Source organism: Eptatretus burgeri, chromosome 2, assembly GCF_056783735.1.
Source record: "Eptatretus burgeri isolate ZD-2024b chromosome 2, Ebu_testis_v1, whole genome shotgun sequence".
Lineage (NCBI taxonomy): Eukaryota > Metazoa > Chordata > Myxini > Myxiniformes > Myxinidae > Eptatretus > Eptatretus burgeri.
Window position 1 is genome coordinate 85,950,954 of NC_140962.1, and position 20,000 is coordinate 85,970,953.

At 44.5% G+C, this 20,000-nt stretch overlaps 1 protein-coding gene across 5 annotated transcripts in view; it reads right to left on the reverse strand.

The window, feature by feature from the left end:
* IFT43 (intraflagellar transport 43) overlaps positions 1-20,000 on the reverse strand; it is a 145,225-nt gene that overhangs the window by 821 nt on the left and 124,404 nt on the right. Inside the window, exons 7-10 of one of the 5 annotated variants that reach the window (XM_085870150.1) lie at positions 6,018-6,080; positions 1,363-1,402; positions 981-1,017; positions 77-188 (exon numbers count right to left, since the gene is read on the reverse strand). In XM_085870150.1, coding sequence (XP_085726276.1) covers positions 983-1,017; positions 1,363-1,402; positions 6,018-6,080 — 138 coding nt within the window. In that variant the 3' untranslated portion in view covers positions 77-188; positions 981-982. The other 4 variants (XM_085870151.1, XM_085870149.1, XM_085870147.1 and 1 more) reach the window with 4 other exon arrangements.

Sequence of the window (20,000 nt, forward strand, 5' to 3'; positions counted from 1 at the left end):
TAACATATAAATGGAGTAAAAGAAATGGGAGCAGAAGAAGAGGAAAAAGCAAAGACATAAAAACAAACAACAAATTATCTTCAGCTCTCTTGCTTTCCTTTGGTCGGTTTCCCAACCTTCTCCCTCTCCATCTTGAGTTCAGAAGATACCTCCATGAAAAGTCTGTCCTGATCCCAACGCACGTCCTCCTGCCAATCGGTATTAAAAATATGATGGGATGAGATGAGAACAGTACCTTACAGCTAGTAGGTGAATGGGATGTGCAAAAATACATCCACACAAATCGATGACGACACTCATGGTAACATCAGAGAAGATTTTATTTCTTAATCTTTAATACAAAGTTCAAAGCTTATAGAAGAGCAGAGGTCAATGGACTAATAATATGGCAGAGGAAAACGGCGGAGAAGGCACAAAGAGGCAATGGTCGCATTGGCAGATAAGGATGAAGGATACAATAAAAACACACAATAAATCACATATATGGTACATGTGTGGAGAAACGGGACGGGGGAGAGCATATAGAAAGTCTGCGAGGGGATCAGAGACAGTACGAGGCGAGGTGGATTTCCCTATTAATTGAATGTAGGAAAGAACATGATTCAACAGAGCTTGGAAGGTGGTTCTACATTAGAGAGAAAATGTGGACAAAGGAAGTGAGCAGTAAACTCAGATTTAGCAAGAGTAACAAGGTATGGGTTGCTCAATGTACTTGTGTGAATAAGAAGTGGAAGGAGGGGACAAAGCACTTGGAGAGAATTGGGGGAGGGAGAGAAATATTAGACGGTAGGATGCCATAAGGCCAATAACCTGCCTTCGATAGGAGAGAAGCAAAACCTCCACCTTAGCCTCTTGTGAAGACACAACTACTCTCAGGGCTTTTGACTCCAATACTTCCATGAATGTGAGATATATATTGTAGCTCCAGCACAAGCAAGACAGCAATACTTTATGGCACTGGGAATAAATGATCTGCATACCATTAAGTGCTGGAGATTGTCAAGGAAAGACTTGGCTCTGTGAGGGATACCAAGGCGACATTTAGTCCTGAAGTTGTGTTTTGACATATGGTTATCCCAATACATGTCTTAACATTTTATTAGGCCAACGACTTCCAAGGATTGTACTGAAGGTGCACATTAGTGGACAAGATGGTTTGCCAAGCAGTCTTTGTGTTAAGAGGAAGTAAGAGTTTTATACATTCCTGCTGTGGTGACAGTCACAGCTGACAATGGAAGATAGTAATGTTAATGTGATGGGAGTAAGGGCAAGCAAAGCTGAGCCGATGGCTTGGCAAAGAGTCACAGCAATCTTTCAAAAGCAAAGATGGAAGGTCAGCAAAACAAGAGAAGAAATTGCCACCTGGCATCAAAGGAGAGCTCAGGTCAAGGAGCAGATAGCTCTGGAAAAAAACAAAACAAGAAAATGCTCCAGCTATAACAAAAGGATAAAAGTATAGGAACCTATCCAGACATGGACGCCGTTGACATAGCGTTGCAACTTTATCCTATTCCCCTTCTTGCTTAAAAAATTAAAACAAACTAACAAAACAACTTTACCTTTTCCCTTCAAAAAAAAAATCACGATCTCAATCTGCCTGTACTTCATTCTTCATCCCTTCCTTTTGTCAATATCAGAGAGTGTGCTGGTACTCTCTATGTATGTATGGCATGGAAAAAAAATGTCAGTCCCACCTGCCATATACAAAACTAAAGTTGGAGTATCTTCTCTAAAAAGTCGCTTCGGCAACATATGAGCACCCACACAGTCTTTTCAGCTGATTGTCGAGGCAGGGATCATTTTTCAGTCCTTCAGACCATGGCAAAAGCAAAAAATAAAAATAAAAAAACTTTTTAAAAAATTATTATTTATAAAACTAGTGCGTGGGCCCATAGGTGCAAAAAAAAGGGGAAAAAATAAAAGGAACAATTGTGACGTCATTCGTGACGTCATAGCACCGTGTCCTGTCATTGGTTGACAGATAAATGGCCATAACTTGGGAACCGCTTGTCCGATTAATATCAAACCTTGAAAAGGCACAGCCGCGTGTCCCCCGCAATATTCCTGGCAAGTTTCAATTAGATCGGACCAGTGGTTGTCGAGAAACAGCGGTCGCAGACGCACACACAGACACGCACACACACAGACACACGCACACACGCACACACACACACGCACACACACAGACACACACAGACACACACACACAGACACACACACACACACACACACACACACACACACACACACACACACACACACACTGCTGGAATTATTGACAGATAATTATCAGCATCATAAAAATAATATTATTATTATAAAATAATAATAATAATTATTTTTGATAAAATAATCATAATCCATCTATAATTCCAGCAATCTCTGTGTGTCTGTGTGCGACCGCTGTTTCTCGACAACCACTGGTCCGATCTAATTGAAACTTGCCAGGTATATTGCTAGGGCGCTGTGGATGTGCCTTTTCAAGGTTTGATATTAATCGGACAAGTGGTTCCCAAGTTACGGCCATTTATCTACCAAACCAATGACAGGATACGTGCTATGACATCACGATTGACATCACAATGTTCTTTTTTTTTCTTTTCTTTTTTTTGCACGTACGGCCACGCACGTACGGGCACGCAAGAGCGAAGGAACGGCCTGTGTAGTTGTTTCTGGTACGTATTTATTTTTTATTTTTTTGCACGTATGGGCCCGCACTAGTAATAATAATCAGTATTATTATGATTTTTATGATGATGAACAGGAAGAAGATTTTCTGGTTTTGACTGCTGTCGTTTTTTGCTCATCATGATCACATGATCATTTAGAAATGATCATGTGATCATGATAATAATAATTATAATAATAATAATAATAATAATCTTCAGACACCATATTTTTCTGAGCTGTCTCTCTCAATGGCAATGACTCGTACCATCTGAGTTTTACTGTGTGCAGCATCCTTTGCTATTGTAATTTTAATAGCTTGAAAGGATTCCACAAAAAGTACGCAAAACTGCATTCCTTTGTAAAGGAATTAGAATGGATCTGATGGGTGGGCAGGACTACGACTGTTAATCAGCCTGATGGGGTGGGGCCGCTAGATACATTTGCCTGAGGGCCAATATACGGGTGTGGTTAACGGTGGAATATTATCACGAAGTCGGTGACAGAAAGTACACGACATGGCCAAAAGTATGCGGACACCCCTTCTAATTAGTGGATTCAGCTATTTCAGCCACACCCATTGCAGACAGATGTATAAAATCAAGCACACAGCCATGCAATCTCCATAGACAAACATTGGCAGTAGAATGGGCCATAGTGAAGAGCTCAGTGACTTTCAGCGTGGCACCGTCATAGGATGACACCTTTCCAACAAGTCAGTTCATCAAATTTCTGCCCTGCTGGAGCTGCCCCGGTCAACTGTATATGCTGTTATTGTGAAGAGGAATGGCTGGGAGCAACAACAGCTCAGCGGCGAAGTGGTAGGCCACACAAGCTCACAGAACGGGACCGCCGAGTGCTGAAGTACATAGTGCATAAAAATCGTCTGTCGTCGGTTGCAACACTTACTACCGAGTTCCAAACTGTCTCTGCAAGCGACATCAGCATAAACACTGTTCGTTGAGAGCTTCATGAAATGGGTTTCCATGGCCGAGCAGCCACACACAAGCCTAAGATCACCGTGCACAATGCCAAGCGTCGGCTGGAGTGGTGTAAAGCTCACCGCCATTGGACTCTGGAGCAGTGGAAACACATTTTCTGGAGTGATGAATCACACTTCACCATCTGGCAGTCCGACGGCCGAATGTGGGTTTGGTGGATGCCAGGAGAATGCTACCTGCCCGGATGCATAGTGCCAACTGTAAAGTTTGGTGGAGAAGAGAATAATTGTCTGGGGCTGTTTTACATGGTTCGGGCTTGGCCCCTCAGTTCGATTGAAGGGAAATCTTAACGCCACAGCATAAAATGACATTGTAGACAAATCTGTGGTTCCAACTTTGTGGCAACAGTTTGGGGAAGGCCCATTCCTGTTTCGGCATGACAATGCCCCTGTGCACAAAGCAAGGTCCATACAGAAATGGTTTGTCAAGATCGGTGCGGAAGAACTTGACTGGCCTGCACAAAGCCCTGACCTCAACCCCATCGAACACCTTTGGGATGAATTGGAACGCCGAATGCAAGCCAGACCTAATCGCCCAACATCAATGCCCGATCTCACTAATGCTCTTGTGGCTGAATGGAAGCAATCCCTGCAGAAATGCTCCAACATCGAGTGAAAAGCCTTCTTAGAAGAGTGGAGGCTGTTATAACAGCAAAGGGGGACCAACTCCATATAAATGCCCATGATTTTGGAATGAGATGTTGGACGAGCAGATGTCCACATACTTTTGGCCATGTAGTGTATATACTATTTAGAATGTTAGATCATCTGTAAAGTATGTGAAATACCATGATAATGTGAGCACATTTATAAAGTTTGTTCTCCAACATTTGTAAATTAGTTGTAGAATATATATATATATATATATATATATATATATATATATATATATATATATATATATATATATATATATATATATATATATATCGGAAAAAAAGTAAAGAAACAAGTAATAAAAACATTTTTATAAATGAAAAAGGATGTAGGGATATTACTCCAAAAAGTATGTAAATGAGGTCGGGATGGTCATGAGAAATGATCATGTGAAACCACCCTTACATCTTTCTTTGAATAATGGTTGTCTGAGAGAAACTTAGAGAAATGGGGTTTGGTAGTAGATTGGGGATATTGTGTGTTCAGCATTAGGTCTGAAGGTCTGATGTGTTCGGCATGAATGTGTGCTGTCACTCAGTTTTGAAAATCCGAATTCGGAACATATTCAGCAGACTTAGTATTACATCAATATTTAAGATTGAATGCCCATCAAACAAGAAACCTATTGGCAATAAACCAAAAATTAAGAGATCGTTGCAGAACACATCAATCAGACATTAAAGGCAGGAGTCACCCCATCTTTATAACCTGTGCACTTCACTTTCACCAGTTGGTATTAAAAAGGGATGGTAGCATGTGGTTCGGCATTGACTACTAAAAGTTCAACTGAATTACAATGGGAGATAGCTACCCCCTCCACAATTTTGAAACTAGATTCTCTTACAGGGGCTCAATTCTTATACACATTGGACCTGACTAGTGGGCACTGGTTATTGGAGGTGGCACCATAACACAGGCCTTAGACTATATTCACCATGCATCACAGGCTTTTAAAATTTAAAGTCATGACTTTTGGGTTGACCATTGTTTCTGTCACACTTAATGACCCATGGACTTGATTTTGGCCACACTAGAGGCTTTACTTTTTGACAGTAATACTTGCATTGTATACCCCGATGATGTGATCATATTTAGTAAAACATTGGAAGAACTCCTACAGTGACTGCAACTGTCAGTTCAAGCAATTGTGAGCAGCCAGGTTGAAGGTCAAGCCTGTGAAGTGCAACCATCGAAGAGATGAGGTTGAGTAAGTGAGACGTTTGATAAGTAAGGCTCGAGTAGACATGAAGCTGAAAAAAGTGTATGCTGTCAATGAGTAAGACCACAGAGATGCAGCACTTTGTAAGATTGATCTTTTACTATCAACATTTTGTTAAAGAATCAACAACCAGAGAAGAGCAGTGTTTAATCCAGGCAGCATGCAGATGCATCAGAAATACAAAGCACGAGAAAGTGTAGTGATTGTGCCTGCCAAATTGGTGTGATGTGCATGAGCCCCAGTGGAGGCATGGGAAAGTGCAAGTGTAGGATACTTAGTTGGTCGATATGGCAAGTCAGATGGAATGTTAAGGTTGAATAACCAAATTGGAAATGCTGATTCCTGAAAGATTAGTAACTGAATAGAGGATTTTTTAAAATGTGAAAGTGTGACATACAATGGAGCAAATGGTGCCTCCCAAAGTCTAAATTTTCACAAACATTTCATTAGCACATCATCCATAGACTCCTTTACCTCAAGAAGATTCTCCTGTGAACACAGCGCTCGAGCGAGCACGCTCAGATCAATATCTCCATCCTAAAAATTCAGCACAAGGGCAAAAATTAGAGGGCATTTTACGAACCAGACAGCCATCGATTACTTGATCCATTCAATAACATGACATGAATAGTTTTGTCTCATTTGAATGTATTTTGTGGCAGTACACATTAATTGGCTTTGTCATGCGCATTAAACAACTGCAGATTAAAAGGAGCAACTAGCATGTTTCTGCTGAAAGAAATGGGTGTTATGGAGTACAGGAGCAGTGACACATTTCCAAGACATTCAGCAACTCGTAATGGACAAGCTCATGGATATGGGAACAGTTTTTAAATGAGTTACTCTTCACTGCTATGCCAAGGCAGGATGAAAGAATGAATGTTTGATGTATGAGCATGCTCAAATCCAAGGAGCAAATGGTAGCCCTATCACTTTGTACTGCACCATGTAAAGATCGCTTTGTACTGTATAAAGAATCCTTAAAGGATTTCTTTCATCATGCCATACGAAACTAGAACGGCACTTGGTAGAGTGCATACCTCCACCAGGCTGAACAGTTTACGTTTTGTATCCCAGTGATAGGCCGGATCTGCATCCAGACGTGAACTGAAATCAAATCAGCTTGTTCTTGTCAGCCATCCAACTCATCCACCAAGTTTTGTCACGATACATCCACAACTTTTTGAGACATTGTGCTATATATCATTTTTGGCCCATTCTCTCAATGGTGAAGAATCACTTTAAAAATTCCATTTGATATATATAGCTTGTTGATGCTTAGGATCCAAAATAAAAATTTGTATTGGTGTCAAAGCCAATGACCAATTGCAAATTAATAGTAGGATATAATTTGGCTGAACGAAGAAGGTCGGTAAAAGTCACATTTCTCTTGTCACACTAATCTTAACGAGTATTCATCTTCATACGAGTCTATTCCATTTATAGATTAGTAGTTCCATTTAAATAATTTATAGATTGGTAGAAGGATTATAAAAAGGTGGACAGGTTAGCTGAATGGTAGGCTGACCTAAATTCTCATTAAAGATGTTTACAACTTAAACTGCCATCTTGGTACAGTGTTAAATAAAACAAGAATGAGAATTGCTTTGCGATGCATATCCACTACCAGTGCCAATGAATGGTCGTTTATTTGGGTGGTGTATAATGGAGTGTCCAGTGCCGAGAATAATAAAAACAAGTGAAAAACACATAAAATATCATAACCCCCATTGTTTTAGTAATTTTGGTAATGGAGTTAAAGGGCTAGCCCATGTTTATGTACAACTAAAATGGCCACCAGTCTACCAGTCAGCCATCTTTGATCAGATCGCAAAATAAAGTGAGAGGCACATGTATGCCATCATGGACTGTGCTTGTGCCACGTTTGAACAAAATCAGACTATGCATGTCTGAGAAATGGTTGGGGACACATTTAAGCAAGAAAACGGCCACCAGTCGGACATCTTGGATCTGATCTCGAAAAAAAATGATGTTAATGTCGAAGCTATCATTCCTTATCCGCCTGCCAACTTTGAACAACATCGGTAAATACATATCCGAGAAATGGTTTGGGACATATACAAATCGGGTTTTTTACAACTAAAATGGCCACCAGTCGACCATCTTGGATGTAATCTCGAAACCAAATGGCATGCATATGTAAGCCATCATTCGTTATCCATGTGCAAAGTCTTAACAAGATTGGTAAATGCATGTCTGGGAAATGGTTGAGAATGTGTTCAATACCAGGTTGTTGTTTTTTTTTTACAACTAAAATGGCCGTCAGACAGTCATTTTTAATCGCATTGCGAAACAAAATTAAGCGCATATGTATACCACCATGTGTTGTCTTTGTGCCAAGTATGAATAAAATCGGTCCATACATGTCTGAGATGTGGTTGCGGATGCACACACAGATACGAGAAATCGAGACCAAATCTATAAGCCCCTATTTTGGACTAAGTCCCACAGGGGCTAATAACCCGAAGTACAAATATTGTTACGAATCTGGCAGCCATGAGCACACAACAGCCAGAGTCCTTATAGATCAATGATATCGATAAGTATGTGTTTCTAGTTAGGGTCCCGTCCCCTATGTCTACTGGGAATTAAGTGTACATGCGCTGCGGAATTATTTAATAGTTAGGATTTTTACATCACCAACAACTACAACAATTACGACACCATCGCCGCCATTGACCACGTGCATCGTGTCACGTACAGGGGTGAGATGGAGAATAGGGTGCTCCCCTGGCTGTTCCGTTTGGGTTCTCAGACACGCATGGTGGGAGGGTGGTCGTTGCCCCTCCCACCAGACCACCCCTTGCCCAATCAGGGAAGCTATCACCTCAGGCTGGCTCCGCCTTAGCAGATGCAGTGTTCGGCCCGACCAATCGAGAGGCCACCATGAGTCGCCTGACAACCCACGAGCCAATGGGAGGCGAGCGTGCCGAGAAAAAGTAATCGCTCAGACCTGAGGGGAAAAAGAAAGAGGAGAGGATGGAGACCGGGTGATCGTGGCGACGGCAGAGTGGTGGTCGACGAGGGTTCTGCGGGATCACGGCGATTGCGGTCTACAGTCCCTTTATGGTGGCTCACCGTGGTGGTGGTGACCGAACAGTGCGGTGGCCGAGCAGCCAGGGATGAGGGCCGTGGACTTCGGGTCATGGGTTCGAGTCCCACCAGTGGTTTCGAAGTCGGTGTGGCCGCACGAAGCGGACATGTACCACGGTCCGGCTTGACCGAGATAGACCCATGAGGTCCATCTCTTCCTGGGGTATTTGTGTGTGCGTGTGTGTCCCTGGGCCCTGTCTTCAAGTAGAATTATTAAGTGCTTTTGTTGTACATTATTTACATTTCTTATAGTAGTGATAACTCTGCTCTTTGTGTGTTCCCTTCCCCCTATTGTTAATAAATTCCCCTCTTGTTGAATGTCCCAGCTCATCCTTGTCCTTTCTGCCATTGGTTTGCCGTGCTGTGAACGGGAATTAGGAGGCTTCATTGTTGCTGTAATTGTGCATTTGGACCGACGGACCTCGGTAACCATCCACTCGGGTTACGCACGGTTCGAGCATGGTAACGGCTCGTTCTGCTTGAGGCCTGCCGAGGGTGTGGTTCCCCGGTAGTTGCACTGCGTGGATATTTAGGTATATTGAAGTTGGCAATTAACCCTACCCCACACCGTCGAATTATTGGCGATTCACGGTCATGTAAGGGACCTGTGCCTTTCGGAGTTCTCCGAGAAGCACGATCTAGATTCTGGGTGTTCGGTGGAGCCGACTCTACTGCTCCACCTAGCGGTTGTGCTCGCCGCCGATACGCGGCCCCACAACAATATGAAGCAAAAACATGCGTATGGCTTATGGCATAAATAACTTTGCCATGGACTACCACCCAGGCCTAAAGCCTGAGGCCTGCCGATCTGTGCTATTTCATGGAATGGTGGCACATGATTTTAAGCGGGATAGAGTTAGGCCTGCTGTTCAGTCAATGGGTGTAAAGCAGTGGGGTGAAGTCAGGACAGCTAAAAACTGGCCCATGTATAATCTTTCTATAACTCACCGTCTGTCTGTCTGTTTGTTCCCAGGTACCGCAAAAACGGCTGAACCAATCGCAACCATTTTTGGGGTGTGTAATCCTGGGACCCCTTGGAGTGAAATAGGCATAAATATAATAACATGACCCCCTCGATTGCTCCCGTAGAGAGCGGATGCTTCTAGTAATAATAATGTGATATTTTCTAGGTCCAAAAATAGCATAATTCTGTGAAAAATTGACAAACGCCATGAAACTTCAACATTTTCTGTAACTTATTATAGTAAAGCCATGTACCAGGTTTCAGTTGAATATGTTAAAGGGTGTGGGAAAGAATTCTGAAAAAAACATAAGTGGGGTGGACGGAAGGACAGACGGACGGACGGATAGACAGAAAGCAAACCTGTTGTCCTCCCTGGTGAAACCAGTAGGGGACTAATAAAATAAAAAAGATAAGTTTCCTTACAAGGAACTTTAATGCATGAAGAGGCCATTAGGCCCAACAAAAGCCTGTGCAAAGTTTGCCAGCCTATGGTTGTTTGTCTGTGCTCTATCCTTTTTAAATGCTGAGTGTTAAGTGAGGAAGCAGCACGTACCTTTTTTAGTCTTTGGCATGACTTGGCCGGGGTCTAATTTGAAGCGGAAACCTTGAAGACTCGGAGCAGACACTTGAATCATTATGCTTCCAAGTATGTGTAGTTAAAGGAGTGTTGGCAAGTGGAGATACATTGTGGAGCACACAATCCTCATAAGGGACAACAAGACAGCCATCCCATTTGTAATCATATGGATGTTCAGTTACATGGGATTTTTACCCCACTCACGCGAAGTTGTTGCTGTTGTTTCGTATGCAGCCTGTGGCTGCTGGTTGCATCATTTCTGGAAGTGCGGCTGTGTCGCTGATGCAGTGCTCCCTGTTACCAGTTATCTGGTACTCATTTTTCCAACTTCGGAAGGATGACAGGCTGAGTCAACCTACCTAGTGTTATTTCAACGCAAGACAGGAGCTCAAACTAAAGACCCAAAGATCTTAAGCCAGCCACCTTAACCATTAAGCCAACACCAGACTTTCATGCAAAGTGAAAAGTAGGGTTAAGGAGTGGGTTCACTTTGTCTGTCTGTCTACAAACATAATTTTATGATTGAGGAGCAACTTAGTTTCAATTGAATGTTATATTTTGAACACGAATCAGAACATGAATCAGAAAACGAACCTGCAGTTGAGCAGTACTTTGGCTCTGAATTTGTCCCAATCACACACGTGCAGAGAGGAGTGAGATAATAGTTTTTCATCTGTCTGCCTATCTGGCAGTCAGACAAAATTGAAAATCATTCCAAACAGGAAAACCTACTGTTTATAAAGACATCATAAAGGACACAAACAACAGGCACAAAGAGCAAATGACGTGTTTTAACTGAGGTGGTGTAAAAGACTGCAGCAACGGTGGTAAACCTCCAAAATATTTTTTCTACAACCTTTAAAATCTTAATTTTATTTCAATTGAATTATATGCTTGAATGTTGAAGAACATAAATCACCTTTTTGGCACTTTAAAAACCCTTCAGTTTAGCAGTACTTGGAAACAATATTATGGAATTTTACGTCATCACAACAATCAAATTTGCCGCTCATAGACGCCGCCTATGTCTTTGTTTCTCAAGACTACACGGGGTAAGGGGTAAGGTGTTCTATGAACTCTCTAGTTTGTGTTTTTTTAAGAGTTGGACTTTTGTCCAGTATCACGTCCATATAAGGTGCATTCACCATGTCATAACATTAATTTGACAATGAAATGTAAGTGAAGTGAGAATATTTGTGGATGTCTGTCTTCATATATTCACACTAAAATATTTTTTGTTTTAAAGTACAGTCATAGTTGAAAGCAGATCAATGGTCGAGGTTATAGGTAAATAAAAGGGATAGATTTCATAAATCGACATAGGTATGTTGATATGATATAGGTGTCATGGGCCAAATTAATCTTCCTGTTTCCAGCTTTCTTTTTACAGGAGAAAGAATCATTAAAGGAATTATGAACAATTCAGGAATTTTTACAGGAATATAGAGTTCTTCTTTCGCATGCAGCACATAGCTGTGAGTAGCATCATTTGCTGGGGGCATGGCTGTGTTGATGATGCAGGATAGAGATGGAATTTAACCACGGTGCCGGCGATAGCTCGTCTACTCTTCACGAGGGACATCATGGGATCTTTAGCGTCCACCAACTAATGATGGCAGACGAGATGTCCAGTTTTACGTCCATCCAAGAGAAGACACACATATTGATGAATCACTCTGCCTCATGAAACAACAGGATAACAGTTTATAGTTGGGCCGAGATTTTAACCCAGGTTTGACAGCTCAACGACGAGTGTCTCGTCTCAACCACCAAGTTTTGTCATTACCCATTCACAACTTTTTGAAATACCGTGCTATATATCGTTTTTAGCCATATCTCTCAATTCGGAGGAATCACTTTGAAAATTCTAGTATCCGGATCCGGATCTGGATCCAGATCTTCACCAAAATCTAATCAATTTGTCCATGTACACATCCAACCTGTACACCAAGTTTCATCCGAATCTGTTCTTAACTCTTTGAGACATCCTGCTCACAGACAAACAAACAGACAGGGGTGAAAACATAACCTCCATCCACTTTTGGTGGCAGAGGGAACAAGTGGATGTTTGAAATAAAATATGTTGCACAATGCACAGCATACAATGTATTGTTGCGGGCTGGGTATCGGCTGCGAGCACGACCGCGAGGTAGAGCAGTAGGGTCGACTCTGCCGAACACCCGGAATTTAGATAGTACCTTTCGGAAAACTCCGAGGGTACGGGTCCCTTACCGGACCGTGAATCGTCAATAATTCCACCACGTGGTACAGGATTATTTGCAAAACTTCATAAATCCCGAGAGACCACGTGGCGAGCTACCGAGTATTCACGCCCTCGACGGCACTCGTACGGGATGAGCCGTATGCGCGCTTGACCCGTGCGTGACCCGAGTGGATGGTCACCGAGCTTCCGTCGGTCCCAAATGCACACCACCACGGCAACAATGGCCTTTCTAATTCCCCAACACGCACCGTGTTAAACGAATAAAAGAAACACAAAAACGAGCTGAAACATTTAACAAATAGGGTATTTATTTACAAGAGGTGGGGAAGGAGGGAAGCACGTAAGGGCAGAGTTATCACGACTAATCAGAGATGCAAGGCAAATAATGTACAGCGAAGGCACTAAACAATTTACAACTTAAAGACAGGCCCACCGACAGACACACACACAGATACCTAGAAGGACATGGACCTGTCCACCTCGTGTGTTTCGGCTGACACAAGCGAACCAGGCCAGCGAGAGGCGATGATAGAACCAGGCACCAGCAAGAGGCGATGATAGAACCAGGCACTAGCGAGCCGCGATCAGACTCCTCAGCTCCGTTCAGCGCTCGTCCCGACAACCAAAACTCTCCACTGTATCCCAAACTGTCGAGAAGGCAGGAGGTTTCTCTGCCACTTCACCAAGTCTTTTAGTGGAACATCAAAGCGAGGGCTGATAACTCCACACTTGTTCAACCTGCCCGTCAGATTGACCACAACCTTGCCTGCTCGATGGTCATCAACTATCTCAAAAAACTCTCTCCTCGGTCTGATCGCATTGCAACCTTATTCACCCTTCTCCATGGGGGGAGGGGACGCCACCTCCCTCCCCGCTTTCCCTCACTGGACGGTTTTGGCGCGCAAAATGTGCTCTTCGCCCTGTCATTGGCCAAAACTGGCGCCAAGACCGTTGATTGGACTGGGGGGGGGGCGTGGCGGCCGTTACTGCGGACCACCCACCAAACAGGCAGAGGAACATTATTCTGCGTGGGCTCCGCCCATGTACGTGCTGACACGCACATAGGCAATGGCGTCGGTCAGAGCGAGGTGAAGGTGAGGGTGATGCTGGTGTTGTAGTTGATGTTGGTGGTGTAAAAATAAAAGAAAACCCTGACTATCAAAATAACTTCACAGCGCATGTACATTCTATTACCTATTAAACAAGGGAAAGGGAGCTATCTATCACATTTACTTCTTGAAATAACTGAGCTATAGGACCTGAATGTTGAGTGCAGTAAGCATCCAGATTCGTAACACTACCCCTCCCCCTTTTTACAGACTCGTCCTGAGTCGAATTTGTGTGTGACCAGCATGTGTAAGTTTTCCCGTAGTACATTTTACCTTCGGATCCCTGAGTGCGACCCTGTTTTTTTTTTAACATGTCCCAAAAATAAATAACCGAATGCGCTGCGTTACTAACAAACAGACTCACACGGACAACTTAAATAAATTGCCGGCGCTACGACAAACACACAGGTGGGTTAAAGTTATTTACTATTTTAACTAATATTTACACTAACCATGGCCCAGGACCTGTGATCTGTGGAAGAAAAAGTCACAACCAGAGTCAACATTTCTGTGGCTCAAACGCAGTCTCTGGCACAGGAGAATGGATGGAGATGGACAAACAACGATGCACGGGCTGCACAACGCAGCCCTCGTGGTGCGGCTGCCTACAGGCAGTCTTGGCAAAACACACTGAGGAGATGGTTCTGGCACCCATGGTGGAGAAGGTTGACACAGGGCCAATGCAAGAAGGGTAGCAGGCATGGGGTTATTGTAAGGCAAGCAAATGAGGCATGGCAAGGCAGAGCCATGCGGACCAGGAACTGCAGCACAAAAACAGGCCGGCATGTGAAGCTGGCGGCCTCTGGTCTCGTTCAGTCAAGTTGTGTGGAGGGAGTGCAATGGTGCCGGCCGCTCCGAAAACGGGCTCGGACCTAACCTATGGTCTCCCCCCCCAACCTATAGCCTTTGCCTGTCTCTGTCCATACCCACTCCATTAATTTGCAACACAAATCAACCAAATTTAGCCCCTTTTTATTTTTTTTATTTTTATTTTTTCTTCTTATAATTCCGTCTCCCTAACCCCCTTTATCGTCCTTGTCCGGCTAACCTATCCTGTCAATCCACTCCCAACCCCTACGTTCTTATTTTGGAGGGGAATAGGGAGAGACTAGCGTCCTGTCTCGAAGCCCAACAAAGCCTCAGAATGGCCTCCTCCAGATCTCAGCAATATTTCCCAAGGTGGGTCCAGCGGCCTACAGAGAGCGAAGGGATGGATGGTGCAAAGGGGTACATTTCCGAACTATCCTTGCATTTTATTAACTTTAAACTACCCCGGGGCTTTTCAAAACGCCTGTCACTTTAAACTATGGGTTCCAACAACCATGATTCCCATCGCCTGTGTTGGTGTCCATTATAAATTTGGGCCAAGCCCTCAAATTTTCACTCGTGCCTATGCACAATTTTGTGGCTGGGCAGCGTGGCTCAACTGGCAGGGACTTCCCCTCCTGCAGGACTCTAACTACGGCACCCCCGGGCCCTGAGGCTGTCTCCGAGCCTACCTGCTCCCTATGAAAGCGGGGTTGCCCTTCCCGGCATTGCCCCCCTCCGATGCCCACTTGGCATTTTGGCGCTACGGGCCCCTTTCCGAGGGTCGCCATGCCCACTACACTATCCCGGTCCCTTGGACCCTTGGCCTACTCTGGCCGACTGTCCGGTGCCCGGGGTGCCCTCTACTCGATACTCACCTTTCAACAGCCACGCTCCCAGCCGGTCCATGGACTCCTGCACCCCTCCAAATGGGTTTCGTGCCTTCTCTCGACACCAACAACAAAATGACCTCCTTTTGGTAAATTTAACTAACCCACTAACTAACATTACTCTGACCCCGGGGTCACTTGGGTGGGATTCACTTATCCCCCCACTCATTCATTCGCACCATGCATACCACATTCACTCCACTCACTCACTTGGACCTGCGTCCCACACTCCCTCATCACACCTTTTTTTCACTGTCCAATTCATTCCAACACTCACACTCTGCTAGCTAAATTCCCCTAACCCGTGCTCCCTCGTCGTCCCTTATACTAGTGCACGTTCCATTTAACCTACGGAGCTAAGCTACTTCCCCACTATACATTCCATGTCTATCCATGTCCCCCAAAATCCATTTCCCATTTCTAAATCTAAACTAAATTCCAATAACTAGTCCACGGGCACCATGGAGGACAGCTCATGCCCCCATGAGGCCGGTATATCTAAGCTAAACCCATCCCACTAATTAGTGCTCCTATGCCCAAACATCGGGCTGTGTACTGGAAGCGAGGCTTTTTTTTTTTTTCCTTTTGCACCGCAAAGGTGGTGGTTTACGGCTTGCCCGTTGTCCCTTCCATCAGGTGATACATGCATCCTTGTCGTCGCCCTGCCAATCACACCGAGTGCTCGCTTTCGAGGGATTCCCCATGCGAGTCAACGTGTGCAGCTCACCCGCAACTGGCGCCCACGTGGGAACCCGCGTGTTCCAAATTCAAACAACCCTCGCCGCTATTTTAGCCATCCATGAGGCCTTGTTGAATCCTACGCGGAGCGTTTCTGCGCCGGACTCCCTGCACGAAGATGCGCGTGCGAGGGCCGTTCGCTAAATGCCGAACGGGCCCCGTACGCAACGTCCCGTGAAACCGGCGTGGTTCCCGAAATAGTGACTAGCGGCCCATTCGGCTCGCTATACCCGTCTCCCGTCTGGATCGGTCTGTCCATTTCCACGCACGCCATGTTACTCACGCACGCCATAAACTCGCATTCTGCGATCATTTTGACACACATTTCGACATGCTCGTACCATTCATACTCTTAACAACACACTCTGGGACAATCATATTGGGGATTCGCGCTACCACAAGCAATCCCAGGGTTTCTATACCCCCCAAGCTCCATGTGCACCCGTTCACAGTACTCATCCGCTCAACCTCATTCGGCCCGACAGGACTCACCACGTCGCGATCTGCTTCAAGGGAGCATACCGTCTCCCTTTGTTCCTTAAGGAGGCTATCCTGCTGCTCGCACCGGGTCACGAAACATTCCCCAAGCTCAACCCCATTGTCCCCCACTAACTCTATGTGTGTGTTCATCAATTACTTTATTTACTTCATCCTCTACCTCTTCTGATTCCTGTGTCTCTGTTTTCATTTCCGTTGTCTCTTAATTTTTTTTTAATTCCTGCATTTCTGTCTGTTAATTTTTCCGTCGTCCCCTCACCCTTACTCGTCTCCATCGCGGGCCAGACACATTGCACACTCCATGTCGGTTCGGTCGTTTCGCCATGTGGTGCCGCCATTTTGCAATCCGTTGTTCGCATTTCGCAACGTGCAATCGCCCTTATTGCCTTTTGCCCTGCCTGGAGATTCAACCCCAAGCATTGCATATCACCCCTCAGTGCCTGCGTGTTCGCCTCCATTTTGTTTCCCATGTTTTGCACATCACGCGCGTTCACGTCCATTTTGCACTCCAAACCCATTTTCCATGTTTCGCGTATTTTGATTCATTTCGTTCTTCATGTCATCCATTTTCTGCATCAAAATTTCCAACAGCTGGCTCATGTCAAATGACGGAGCCGATCCGCCATGATGGTGTGTGGAAACGGCCGGGATCGGGGAGGAAATTTTACGGGGGGGGGTGTCATACGCCGCCCCTGCGCCCCTTACGGACTCTGAGCTTGGTCGCAGGTAAACTTCCTGCATGGGGGTGGTGTCCTGGACCATTGGTTCGTCTACCACTACATCTACCTCTAAACCCACCTGTTTCAGCCCATCTTGGTTATAGACATGTTGCGGGTTGGAAAATAAATTTGAAATGCTCGTAATTTGGGGGAAAACGGCGGGGGGGGGGAGGGAGTTGTTCCCTATACCCCTGGTCCGACCCGTAAATTTCTCTCCGGAGCCGGAGGGGTTCGAAACCTGCTCCTGACACCAATTTGTTGCGGGCCGGGTATCGACTGCGAGCACAAACGCTAGGTGGAGCAGTAGGGTTGACTCTGCCGAACACCCGGAATTTAGATCGTACCTTTCGGAAAACTCCGAGGGTACGGGTCCCTTACCAGACCGTGAATCGTCAATAATTCCACCACGTGGTACAGGGTTATTTGCCAAACTTCAAAATACCTAGAGACCACGTGGCGAGCTACCTAGTATTCACACCCTCGACGGCACTCATACGGGACGAGCCATATGCGCGCTAGACCCGTGCGTGACCCGAGCGGATGGTCACCGAGCTTCCGTCGGTCCCAAATGCACACCACCAAGGCAACAACGGCCTTTCTTATTCCCCAACACACACCGTGTTAAACCAATAAAGGAAACACAAAAACGAGCTGATACATTTAACAAATAGGGCATTTATTTACAAAAGGTGGGGAAGGAGGGAAGCACGTAAGGGCAGAGTTATCACGACTAATAAGAGATGCAAGGCAAATAATGTACAGCGAAGGCACTTAACAATTTACTACTCAAAGACGGGCCCACCGACAGACACACACACACACACACACACACACACACACACACACACACACACACACACACACACACACACACACACACACACACACACACACACACACACACACACACACACACACACACCCAGAAGGACATGGACCTGTCCACCTCGTGTGGTTCGGCTGACACGAGCGAACCAGGCAGCAGCGAGAGGCGGTGATAGAACCAGGCACCAATGAGCCGCGAGCAGAATCCAGAACTCCCTTCAGCGCTCGTCCCGACAACCAAAACTCTCCTCTGTACCCCAAACTGTCGAGAAGGCAGGAGGTTTCTCTGCCACTTCTCCAAGTATTTTCGTGGAACGTCAAGCGAGGGCTGATAACTCCACACTTGTTCAACCTGCCTGTAAGATTGACCACAACCTTGCCTGCTCAATGGTCATCAACTATCTCAAAAAATTCTCTCCTCGGTCCGATCGCGCCGTAACCTTATTCACCCTTCTCCAGGGGGGGAGGGACCGCCCACCAAAGACGCAGAGGAACATTATCCTGCGTGGGCTCCGCCCACGTATGTGCTGACACGCACGTAGGCAATGGCGTCGGTCAGAGCGAGGTGAAGTTGAGGGTGATGCTGGTGTTGTTGGAGTTGATGTTGGTGGTGTCAAAATAAAAGAAAACCCTGACTATCAAAATAACTTCTTAGCGCATGTACATTCAATTACCCATTAAACAAGGGAAAGGGAGCTATCTATCCACATTTACTTATTGAAATAACTGAGCCATAGGACCTGAATGTTGAGTGCAGTAAGCTTCTAGATTCGTAACAGTATTAGTTAATCAGTGTATCACTGGTCTCGTTACTCTGTCGACTTCCACGTGTTGTTAAAAAAAAAAACTCATTCATTTTTGTTCCTACCTTGTATGCATGTACTCTTATATTGGAGCTTAGGTTTGGAACCTCAAGTTTCAAGGAGGCTTCATTGAATTGGTTACAAATAATAAGGGCAGTGAAGGCATTTTGACATTCACAGACAATGTAAATTAAGAAGTAAAGATATGTGTACAATTTTGAATGCAACCAGAATTACAAGTTACAATCATAAATAGTCATTAAGGTTTTTGGTGACTCAACTTAACACTGTCCCCAAAAACTCTTTAAACAAATAATAAAAATTCATGTGACTCACAAATATTGAATTTGGATGAGCAGCTGTGCTTTTCAACTATAATTTTCCACCACATAATGTAAAGCAGCACAAAATATCTGGAAAGTCACAAATTTCATCTTGGCTGGTTTGTAAAGATACAGACACCCCAAATGATGAAAACCCCATAGTGTTTGCACAGAGGCTAAGAACTCCAGCATACCCCATGGCTCCACACTAATCTGAAGATGAATATTTGTTGTTGACCTTGGTGTGCTCAAGTGCTGACATGTCAACCTCTATCTACCAATATGCTTATTAAGGACATGGAAATAAAGAACATGCTAAACAGTAATAATATTCTCGGGCTTCAGATGATTGAGAAGATTTATCATATAAATTATCAAAAATAAAATTTCTCATGAATGATATCCTAAAAAAAGCCCTAAACAACAGTAATACAAATCAAATGGAGAAGGTAATGTAAAAAAATAAAAATACATAACCAGAGGCTTTCAAGACGGGGTCACGAGATTACCTGCTCTGGCTCCGAGCTTCCAGACCACACCGTCCAACCTCTGATGCTATCACTCAACCATTATTTAGTTCCCTTCTGAGTGAAAAATAAAAACAAACTCAGATCCAAGTCCAGATAAACCCAAATGTAGTAAGTTATAATTTCTCTTTCCATTGCCACAGGCAAGGTCTGTGGGAAGGTTTTATCCTGCATGCCACCCAGCCTTCACGTGGAATTCCTATTTACCAAAGTTGTTTTCTCCTTTTTTAATAACTCTCTTATTTTGGCAATGACCTTGTCAAATAAATTATTTTCGACTTCTGGTTTGGTACATGTGTCTCAATTTTGATTATTATTCCTCCGTAGGCTGAAGTCGAA